The 10,632-nt window shown below is 62.5% G+C and overlaps 1 protein-coding gene and 1 pseudogene across 1 annotated transcript in view; both read right to left on the bottom strand.

Annotated features, from left to right (window-relative positions):
- LOC121103638 overlaps window positions 1-2,097 on the bottom strand; it is a 36,158-nt pseudogene extending 34,061 nt beyond the window's left edge.
- Window positions 2,098-2,424: 327 nt separating this feature from the next.
- Window positions 2,425-10,632, bottom strand: part of LRRC71 (leucine rich repeat containing 71) — a 12,268-nt gene continuing 4,060 nt past the window's right edge. Inside the window, exons 3-15 of the mRNA XM_040635837.1 lie at window positions 8,907-9,032; window positions 8,741-8,816; window positions 8,426-8,503; window positions 6,749-6,817; window positions 6,395-6,554; window positions 6,242-6,325; window positions 6,086-6,175; window positions 5,438-5,587; window positions 5,166-5,259; window positions 4,733-4,821; window positions 3,298-3,409; window positions 2,874-2,995; window positions 2,425-2,692 (exon numbers count right to left, since the gene is read on the bottom strand). Coding sequence (XP_040491771.1) covers window positions 2,573-2,692; window positions 2,874-2,995; window positions 3,298-3,409; window positions 4,733-4,821; window positions 5,166-5,259; window positions 5,438-5,587; window positions 6,086-6,175; window positions 6,242-6,325; window positions 6,395-6,554; window positions 6,749-6,817; window positions 8,426-8,503; window positions 8,741-8,816; window positions 8,907-9,032 — 1,370 coding nt within the window. The 3' untranslated portion in view covers window positions 2,425-2,572. The remainder of the gene's footprint in view (window positions 2,693-2,873; window positions 2,996-3,297; window positions 3,410-4,732; window positions 4,822-5,165; window positions 5,260-5,437; window positions 5,588-6,085; window positions 6,176-6,241; window positions 6,326-6,394; window positions 6,555-6,748; window positions 6,818-8,425; window positions 8,504-8,740; window positions 8,817-8,906; window positions 9,033-10,632) is intronic.

Below are 10,632 nucleotides of genomic sequence, written 5' to 3'. Positions count from 1 at the left end.
CAGGACTGTAACTGCCCACTCGTGCTCTGGGGACCGGCCCGAGGCAGGGGCACAGGGCAGTGGGAGCCCAGACCTCCTTCCCGCGGTGGAGGCCATGGAGAACGGGTCTAGCTGAGACCCCCGGGGGCGCCCCACATGTCGCTTGGTCTGCTCAGGTCCCGGTCAAGTGTCAGTGTCTCCCCCTCCCTCCAGCCGCCCCCCAAGGCCTCTCCTGAGCATGCTGACTGCATCTGAAAGGCCCCCCCAGACACGCAGGTGAAAGGAGGAGTCTCTGTGTAAATGCACTTTCTTCCTCCCTCCCCTCTTCTCAGGACCCTGGGGCTGAAGTGGGCACCCCGCTTCTCTCCTCGGAGTCACTTCGGTTTCCTATAAATACGTACGGGCTGTATGTGCGTCTTGCTTTGTAAATAACTTTGACCTGTTTTGTTTCTGTTCCTCGGGCGGAGGCAGGCCCAGAGGGACAGCTCGCATCTCCTAGTTAACAGGCCAGCTCCGGAGTCAGGGCCCGAGGGGGGAGCCAGACCTGAGCACCCGGGTCCCCATGAGCGGGAGGGTGTCCCAGCCCACGTGGCTTGAGAGCCCAGTCTCTGTGGCCCGAGCAGAGAGCTTCTCCCCGCTCCTAGGACTTGTCCTCTTCCGGGAGTTCCTGACCCCACCTCTGTCCACCCTTCCCCACCCTCTCCCTAGAGAAAAACCAGTGTATCCGGTACGGCCCTAAAAACCAGGCCCAGGAGGTGGGGCAGGGGGTGTGAATGCTGGAGTGCCCGCATTAACCCAGGACCAATAGGACAGCAGCATCGGTCGCTCACCCCATGCCAGCCCCCTCCCTGCGGACCGATAGAATAGACACACTGTGCTAGGTGTATATATACATATATATATATAAATATATATATAATATATAAAATATAGAGATGGAAATGACTGTTTTCCTGTTAAAATAATGTATACTCTTATTTTCTTTCTCTCATGGTTAAGATTTTTTTTTTTTTTTTTTTAAGAAAAGTTAAATATTCTTCAACCGTGGTGGTGTGTGTGTGATTTCTGGAACTGCTCTGGTAAAAGATACTGTGGTTGTTCTCAGGATTGGGTGGAGGACACAGAAGGCAGCCCCCCCACCCTGGCATCCAGCCCCCAGGCCCCACTGTGGCCAGAGACCCCCCCCCCCAAAGCTTCCCACGTGTGCTCACTGAGCCGCCATCGGGCAGGCTAAGTTCTAGGGCCCCCACGGGCAAAGCGGGAAAAGACAGAACCCACACCATCAGAACACACGCACAGGCAGTGGGCCCAGAGTCGGGAGACCTCAGTCGCTGCCCTCCATGAGCCCCAGGACTCTAAAGACAAAACGAGGAGGGCCGTGTCAGAGGCCTGGCCGATCCTCACTGGCTTCAGCCTCCGCTCTGTCCCATGGGCCCTGACACCCTGGAAGCCACACGGGGCGCAGCCGCATCGCCCAGACCTCCCGCCCCTCTGCCTTTATCAATGGACCAAGGGACAGATTCCCTTTCAGCTCTGTCTCGTGCTCCCTCCCAGACCTAGCACGTGCCACATGCCGACCCCATGGACTTGGGGTCCAGGTGGGCATCGGAATTCCTACACGCGAGTCACAGGAGTCTGGAGAAGCCGAGGGGCCCTGCAGTGTGCCCAGTGGGGGGCGTTCCAGAGCTGAGCTGTGTTTCCTGCAGAAGCTCGGTGGCCAGGTCCCCAGAGGCACAGGGAGGCCCATGACAGCCGCTGAGCCTCGCAGAGCGGGAGTTTGGGGCGGGTAGAGTGGATCTCCGTGGGCTGAGGGGATATGGCCAGGTTAAATCTGCCAGGGCAGCAGGGACACTTCTGGAAGCTCCCCGGAGGTCAGCCCCATGCTCCGTGGGCCCCATCCATAGGTGATCTCCAGGGAGGCAGCACTAAAGGGTAGAGCCGCGGAGCCCCCAGCTCTCCAGGCTCCTCTGGCCCGCCTGCCATCGGGGCATCCCTGGGTTCAGACTGCCCCCNNNCCGACATCGGCCGGTGAAGGTACTGGCCCACATGGTGCTTGGCCTCCGCTATGTCGATGCAGAGACTCACCAGCCTCTCCAAAGTAGACTGCCGACCCTGCATTTCCTTAGCTGAGTCCCTGACTCCTCCAAAGCGACCAGACACCTGTGCCCAGCAGGAAGACGCAGAAGAGCTGGGGGCCTGGAATGGCAGAGCCCGAGCCCCTCCCGTCCACCCTGCCCGCGCCCCTTCCGCGGGGCCTGTGCGGTTGGATTACAGTCCCAGTCTTCCCACTGCCTGCCTCGGAGACCAGTGGCTGCATGTGCACCCTGGCGCGTTCCGTGTCCTCCAGGGAACACAGGCAGAGCACAAGCAAAGAAGCAGGCCTGAGAAGGCAGGAGAGCCGCAAAGGCCGAGGGACATGAAGAGACTCAGAGTCCAAACATTCCATGTAGTTCTGGAACAAAGTTTTCAGGCAACCTCAAGGGGGAAAGTACAGCAATAATAGATTTTGTTAATGACCCAAGATCTGCCCCGGGGAGGCCAGCCCACCACGCGGAGCAGAGCTGCTGCGGCTGGGGAAGAAGCAGGAAGGGGGCTAGGTGGAGGAAGCCATGGTCTCCTCCTCTCTGGGCTTGGCCTTACTGATGGGGTCCCTTGGAAGCATCAGCTCCTGGATCATGGTGTACGTGGGACATTGCGGGGAGAAGCAGTTTTTCTGAAGGAGGGAAAAGAAGGTGACAGATGAGAAAGGGATAAGGATCAGTCCTCTGGGAGGAGACCGTTTCCCGGGACAGGGTGGGTGAGGGTCGGGGGACAAGGAGAAAAGGCACGGTGGAGGTAGCTGTGGGAAAAGCATGAGGGAGCCCCCCAGACCTGCTTGAGGGCAGGGGACTTACCGCCAGCGACAGGTGCAGCAGCCCCACGGGGCCCCTGGCCGTGCTCCTGGACTTGGAGAACTGGGCCTGGTGCTGCACTGTGGCCAAGAAGCTCTCCAGCCCCACCTCGGTGATGCGGTTTCCTGGTGGGGGAGCAGCCCAGGTGGCCCCCTGCCCCTGCCCCTCATTCCTCTGACTCTCCCTCTGGCCTTCCTGCCTCTGTCCTCCCACCTGCGTCTCTCTCCCCACACTAACTGCCAGACTGCGGGCCTGACCTGCTCTCACCGCAAGCCCGGGGCGGGACAGCTTCCACCCTCACGATGCCCAGCTGTGGCACAACCATGTTGTGCTCCTTGGAGTTGGGGCTGCCCCCCGCCGCGCCTAGGGGCTGCATGGGGCCCAGGAGTCCTCCGGGGAGGATGACAGGGGCGCTCAGCAAACATACGCATGAGGTTGAGGTGCAAAAGGACCTTGTTCCCGGGCATGAACACTTTCCCCTCTCGGTGTTCCACAGGCTCCAGGAGAGGGTTAACCATCTCTGAAGTCTCAGCAACCAGCTGCTAAAGTAGGGCCACCGCAGCTCAGCCCAGGGGCGCGCGCCCCGCAGCCCTGCCCTCTGTCCTCAGGACAGAGGACAGAGACCAGCCTGCACCCCCAGAAGCAACCCTGGATAGTGAGCTGGGAGCCAGGATGGCGCAACCCCCATGCGCACACACAGGGAAGCCGGAGTCCCCCCACGCGCGCGCACGCAGGGAAGCTGGATTCTCCCCACACACGCACACAGAAGCTAGAGTCCCCCCGCACACGCACACACAGAAGCTCGACTCTGTAGGGTCCAGAGGAGGCCCGTAGCCCAGATCAGTGTCCGGGAGCAGGTGCCTGTGCGCCGGGGGCCTGGGGCGACAGGGGCAGGGCCTGTGCTCCTTGCTACAGAGGAGGAGGGGGAGGAGACAGGCCATCGGTCAGGCAGAGAAAAGGGCCAGAGCAAAAGCGGGAAGCAGTGCTGGCCACTGGTCTGCAAGCAGCCACAGCAATGAGGGCAGCGGGGACGCCCACGCACCAGCGCACGGACCAGCCCGCAGACCGGCCAGAGGCGGGGCGAGGTCAGGAAGGGCAGGGGCAAAGCAAACCCCTGGGGGGACGCCTGGCTAGCTCTGCTGCAAGAGCAGAGCCAGCCACGTTTGATCTCGGGGTCGTGAGCTGAGCCCCACACTGGGCATAGAGATGACTTAATAAAAAAATTTTTTAAAGGCAGCCCAGGCCGTCTCCACCTGACCTTCTCTTTGGTAGGATCTTGTCTTGGTGGCAGAGAAGACTCCCAAGAGGAGAGGCCCCTCCCTGCCTAGGGCAGAGGTCTCCTGAAGGAGACAGAAGGTGAGGACACGGGGTGGGGGGGCAACTGAGGGCTGGAGCGGGTGGGCGCTGTGGAGTCAGCAGTCGGGAAAGCTCTGGAGCGAGCCGCAAGCCGGTCTGAGGTGAAAGGGGAAAGGAAGGCTCCAGTAGCAAAAGAGAGAGGGTCTCCAGGGGCTGCGCACCAGTAGGGCGGCACCGGGACTGTAAAGACGCCCCGCCTTCCGGGGGGGCTGCTGACAGGGGCGAGGAGGATGGGGGAGCGCACCAGCGGATGAGACCTGGGGAAGTGACTAGCGGCCCCGCGGTCGCAGGGACAGTTGAGACATCAGGGAAAGCCTGAAGGGAAAGGAGAGCACTGAGCTCCTACCCTCCCCCCAGCGAGCCCCGCGGGGATGGCGGGGACACTCATGGACGCAGGATGCAAATGGAAGCCAGAGAGACCCTCCAGGACGGGCTGGAGACACACGCTGCAGGGAAGGCACGGCTGCCCACCCCGCCGCCCGCGCCCACCCCGCTCCCCAGCCTACCTCGGACTCCATCAGGAAGCTGCGCTTCTCTTTGTTCCCGGTCTTGGGCCCCTTTCCTTTGCTCGGCTTCTGCTCGGGGATGGTGACCTCTGGAGCACGGAAAAGGATCCAGAATGCACCGCACAGACGTGCCATACCGCCCTGGGGCCCCAGAGGGAACAGGCTGGGCAAGGAGGGACGCCCCTCAAACCTTGGGATCGGGAGCAATGGGAACAGAACTAGGTGGGTGGGTCTCTTTCCTCAGGGCAGTGCCACGTGGGTCCAGACGGGGGACCAGGGGTGCGCCGTGCCCGGGGCAGGATGGGGGGCTCGCCAGCAGAAGGAAACACGGCCCAGAGAGGGACGGCAGCAGGAGGATGGCCCCCCACGTCCAGCCCACTGCTCTTCCTTCTCCCGCGGCAAGGAGGTCGCACAGAAGGGCAACAGCACTTACTCCCCTTGCCTGCCTTGGCGGGGTCTTCTTTCTTGGGGGTTCCCTGTGTGGGTGACTGCCCAGACCCTGACTTCTCCTCTTTCTTCACCGGGTCCTGTGGGGCACGCAGGGAGAGAAAGGAAAGACCTGCTTCCCGGGGACCAGAGCCGTGGGGGAAGCCAAAACTTTGGCCTCCAGGCCTGCCCCGGGGCCTTCCAAGGCCACCTCCCTCCCCCTGCCTGAGCTCCACAGAGGCGTCCTCCCCTGCCCAGCCTGGCTCCCAGCGCACCTACCCCTGATTTCTCCTTTTTCTTGCCCAGGCCTTTCGGGGTCTTCGTTGTCGACGTCTTGTCTGGCTTTTCGGCCAGTGCGGCACTGCTGACCCCCATCAGGGGGTTCTTGTCGCGCTCTGCTTTGGAGTCCCCGTGTCGGGAGGAGGAAGGCTGTGCTCGCAAAGAGGAGGGGATGGAAGAAGCAGCCAGCACCCCTTCCTCAAGGAGTGGTGAGGGGGGCCTCATGCTTGGCTGGACGGACAGCACCCCCACCCCATCTCCCTGCCTAAACGCCGACATTGCTGTTGGGGACGCCTCTGGGGGGACGCGCTGGGGTGGGGGCTCAGACTCTCACACTGGGAGGGAAACAGTAGGAGACTTTCACTGCTCCAGGTGCATCGCGTGAATTCACGGCGTCAGTCCTCTCCGGCCCCACGAAGCAGCCACTCCACGGGTGAGCAGACAGCCCGAGCTCTGGACTCTAACTCTGCCCTTCCCCTTGCCCCACACACTGCTGCCCAAAGACATGCTCGGCTGGGCCGTCGCAGCGCAAACGCCTGCTAGGCCTGCACGGCTGGGGGGGGGGTGGCGCGTGCCGAAGACGGGCCGACAACCGAAGGGCCCAGGGAGAGGCCGGCTTAGGAAAGGCGGGAGGGCCGCAGGGCTCACCAATCGTGAGCGCTCCTGAGACCCCTTCTCCAGCAGGAGGCGGCGGCGCTCGACCACCTCGGTGTGCGTCAGCTCAAAGGGGCGCAGGACCTGGGGCGAGTGGCCCAGTCAGATGCCAGCCAGGGATCCCGACCCCCTCCCCACCAGCTCACCCACCTCGGCCAGCTTCAGGGCGCCCTGGTCCTGGATGCGGTTGTGCGCCAGCGACAGCCAGAGCAGGGCGCGGTTCAGCCGGAGGCCCTGGGGGGGGGGGGCGAGTGTAAGCCCGGGGCCAGCCACCCCGCTCCTGGGTCCCCACCAGACACGCACATCTGCGATGTAGCCAGCACCCGCGTCCCCAATGTGGTTGAAGCCCAGGTTGAGGGAGACCAGGGTCCGATTGCAGCTGTGCAGCGTGGACAGAGCCTGGCCCAGCAGCTGTGCCCCGTTGTCATCGATGTCGTTGTTCCGTAGGGACAAGTGGGAGATCCTGCGCGTGGGGGGAGAGCAGCCTCGCTGGGAACATGGGGTCCGGTCTCACCTCTCCCAAGGGCCTGACCGCTGACGGTGGAGGGGCAGGAATCGAGGATCCCTGGACAGGTGGTGGAGGGCAAGGAAGGGTGCTAGGGCTGACCTGGACAGGGAACAGGCCCAGAGAAAGGGGGCGAGAAAAAGCAGTCTCACGTGCTGTCCAGCGTCATGAGCTTGTGATAGGACTGCTCGGGCAGCGGGTTGCCCTCCAGAGACACCTTCCTGAGGATGGGGAAGGTCAGAACCAGGAGGCACCGCTGAGGCCCCAGGAGGGAAGGGGTGAGCGAGGAGGTGTGGGTCTCTGGGGTGCAGCTTGGAAACAGAATCAAAGGATGGCCTTCCAACGGAGGAAATTTTATGGGACAGAAGTGTGGCCGTGGCAACGTGGTCACTCCCCAGTGATAGTGGCCTGTGGTGAGGTGGCCTCTGGAACGATTCCTGTGACCACCACTTCCTGCCCCGGAGGGTGCCTGGACCTGGTGCCTCACTTCTGATGGAATGGGATATGGCCAAAGGGGTGAGGTGTCACTTTTAAGTTCAAGTTCCAAAAAGCCTGTGGCCTCCACGTTAGCGGCTCTGTGGCACGCGCTGGGCTGTCCACCTGCAGGGGGCGCGGCAGCCGGCCGGGGTCCACGCCGGAGCCCGGAGACAGATCCTGCAGCCCAGCCAGGTGACAGCAGCCCCAGCCAACAGCTCCCCCCAGCTCAGCTGCTCCTGGATTTATCTCACACCCGGAGATAATAAATGGTGGTTCTTTTAAGCCACTACATTGAGAGCAGATGTGTGAGGCGGGAGTATGGGACTGTCGCAGGCCACCCCACAAGCAGTGGCTCCTCCCACGGTGGGGGTGAGAGTAGAGGACGTTTTCCAAGTCACAACAAAAATTGAACTAATGGCTAGAAATTTCTCCACTTGAAAATATTCTCCCACAATTTAGTATCAATGCTCAGCTTTTCGGGTTGGCTCGGCTTTCACCTAAACCTGATTACATTCATTTTAAATTATTTGATTATGTCGATCTGACTTATTTTTGTATCTTAAAATGAATGCTGCAGTTTTGTTTCTGCCAGCTAATTTGTTTCTAATTCCCACAATGGACACAAGTTATGCGTCCTGGTGTTCTCTAGGGAGAGTGTTGAGGGCCTCCAGCTGCAGAAGACACCATCCCCGCCCTGGAGAAGTGTCTGTCCTACCCACGGGGGAAGGTGGGCAAGCCATTGTGAGGCACTGGGGGTCTGTTCTGTGAAGCAGGGTAAGTCAAGGCTGCTGGGGGAGCCTTGGGAAGGAGCGGCCAAACCAGCTTTGCAAACCGCAGCTGTAGCTACACCCCCTCTCACCTCGCTCTGCCCCCTCCTCTTCCTCCTTCACTGTTCAGCTCAGCACCACCTCCTCCAGGCAGCCCTCCTGTCTCCCTGTCCTACACCAATGAAATGGGGTGGCCCTCCTTCTATGCCCGCACTCCCCGCTGCCACGGTGCCCATGCAGTCCTGCAGTGTCTGTCCTAAATCCTTCTCCCTCCCTCAAGGGACTGCCTGATCCCGGCGGATAAGAGCCAGCCCTCAGTCCAGCAATAGGTCCCAGGCAGCGGGCCCAAGGGAAAACCTCCAGGGAGAAAGTGAATGGTGGTGGAACTGGGCGACAGCGAGGAGGGACGGGGCCCAGAGGTCAGGCTCTCTGGATGTGCAGCAGTCAGGTGGGCAGGAAAGGGACCCACTTCTTCTGGTCAGATTGGAGCTTCAAAAACCAGCACATCCCGGGGCAGGGATGCCACTGTCCTCCCCAAACTGCCCACCCCGCCAGGCCCTCGCTACTCGCCCACCCCAGCCTGACCTGAGCGTGGATGCGCAGAGAGGCAGGAGCGCGATGAAGGTGGTCAGGGTCTTGTCGGTCAGCCCCACCTTCCACAAGCTGGCCTCGGGGTACAGAAACAGCTGGAGCCTCACCTGCCCGCCCCCGCGGCCGGTCCAGCCACACCCTCCCTCATGCCCCTACTCCCACCCGCCCCTCCCCGCCCCCGCGGCCGGTCCAGCCACACCCTCCCTCATGCCCCTCCTCCCACCCGCTTGGTCTCCCAAGCAGCCAGAGGCCCCGGCGCCCCCTCGGCCTTCCGCCCTCCCCGCCCTCCCCGCCCCTGTGTCCCCTCACTTGATGGCCTGCAGCTGGCTGAGCGGAGGCAGACATTTAGAGAAGATACCCAAGATCCGCTCCTCGACCTTCCAACCTGTGGAAGGAGGAGGAGGAAGGCGCCTCAGGCCCGGAGCCCGGGGACCGGGGGCGCGGGGGGGGGGGGCAACGGGAGGGCGGGGCTCACCGCGGATGTAGATTTCCTTCACAGACTTGTCTTCGGGCTCCAGCTCCACCTGGATGGTGGGCCGGAAGAACACGTACTTGCTCTCCACACTGTTGAGGCTACAAGACCCTGACAGGCGCTGATCATCTACAAGGCAGGGGTGCGAGGAGACGGGGGGAGGAGGGAGGAAGCGGCGCCACTGGCCTGGCGGCGGCCGGAGGGGAGTACCACTCAAGTAGGGTGGGGGGCGGCAGCCTGGGGTGCTGCTTCTTGGGCCAGGCCGGGGTCGGCTGGGGTTTGGGAAGGAAGGCGGGAGACTCACCCACCTTCACCCCCGCCACTTTGAACCCTCCCGTCACCGCCGCACACACTGCCCTGCGCCCCCGCCGTTCGGCCTGCCTTGCAACGGGAGGCTGGGTTGCACCAGGAGACCCTGGCAGGCACCCCCGGGGCTCCTCTGGCACTCACCTAGGGTGGGTTTTTCCGACATCGAGGCCGAGGGGACGAAGGTCGGGTGCGGGCGAGGCCGGGGGACAACTTTGGGGAAGTCCGTGTAGCCCGAGCGCGTGCAGAGCTCCGCGAAATCCGTCTCGAGGACCCCGGTGCACTGGTACTCCTCTGCGGGGCGGCGGGAGGGTACGGCGGCTGTGCCCCGAGGCTGCCACCGGGGGGCAGCAGAGAGCAGCGGGCGCCCTGCGGGGTCCCCCGGCCGCGGGGACCAAGCAGGCACCGCGTCCCCAGGCTCACCCGCCCGGGGCTTTGGGTCCCGGGACAGCTGGGGCCCCTCCTCCAAGGAGGACGTCCTTACAGCCTTTTTTTAAACGTAAGATACGTTGTAAAGACCCGCAGCTGAGAACGCTTGAGAGCAAAGAGCGGGAAATCCAGACCCCGGAGGAAGGGGGCCGGAGGGCGCGGGGTGCACACAACCCCAGGCGCCTGACCTCTGTGCGGGCGCCTCCAGCCAGCCCCCGGTCAAGGCCGCTTCCCCTCCGCGGCCCGGCCCCCCGGGGGTGCCGCCACCTCCCACAGTGTCCCCCGCCCAGCCTCCTCCCGTGCCCCTGATTCGCTGGGACGGCCCGGGGTCCCTCGGGGAGAGAAGCCCAGGCTTGCTGTGAGCAAAGGCAGGAACCCAGGAGGACCTGTCCAGTCCCAGCCCGCCGGCACCCCACCCGGACACGGAGCTCCCGCAGAGCATCTGGCTTTTATTTACTCAGCAAACGCGAATACAGCACTTACTCCTGCCCTGCACTGCTCTAAATGCTTTAGAAATATCAATTCATTCAAGAGTTACATTAATTCAGACAGACGCCCACCACATCCCATCCTGAGGGCTATGCAGACCGGAGTGTCTGAGTCCCCAGAGACCCCTGCTTTTTTCTGCTCCCCCACAGGCATCCCAGGAAGAAGTGGTTCCTGGAGGGGCGCCTGGGTAGCGCAGTCGTTAAGGGCGTGATCCTGGTGTTCCAGGATCGAGTCCCACATCAGGCTTCTCTGCTGGGAGCCTGCTTCTTCCTCTCCCACTCCCCTGCTGTGTCCCCTCTCTCGCTGGCTGGCTGTCACATAAATAAATAAAATCTTAAAAGAAAAGAAAAGAAAAGAAAAGAAAAGAAAAGAAAAGAGGTTCCTGGAGACCGAAGGGGTGTCCCTGGGGGTGGGAGAATCTGGAGGCAGAAGGGTTGGCCTGGCACCAGCCTGCTCTTCCAAAGGCCAGGCAGCCTGGAGCCCCCACAGCACTGCCCCCCCCCCC

This window comes from Ursus maritimus, unplaced genomic scaffold (assembly GCF_017311325.1).
Source record: "Ursus maritimus isolate PB19 unplaced genomic scaffold, ASM1731132v1 scaffold_2, whole genome shotgun sequence".
Taxonomy (NCBI): Eukaryota; Metazoa; Chordata; class Mammalia; order Carnivora; family Ursidae; genus Ursus; species Ursus maritimus.
Note: the sequence above shows the minus strand (reverse complement) of the source record. Positions and strands in the feature narration are given on the sequence as shown.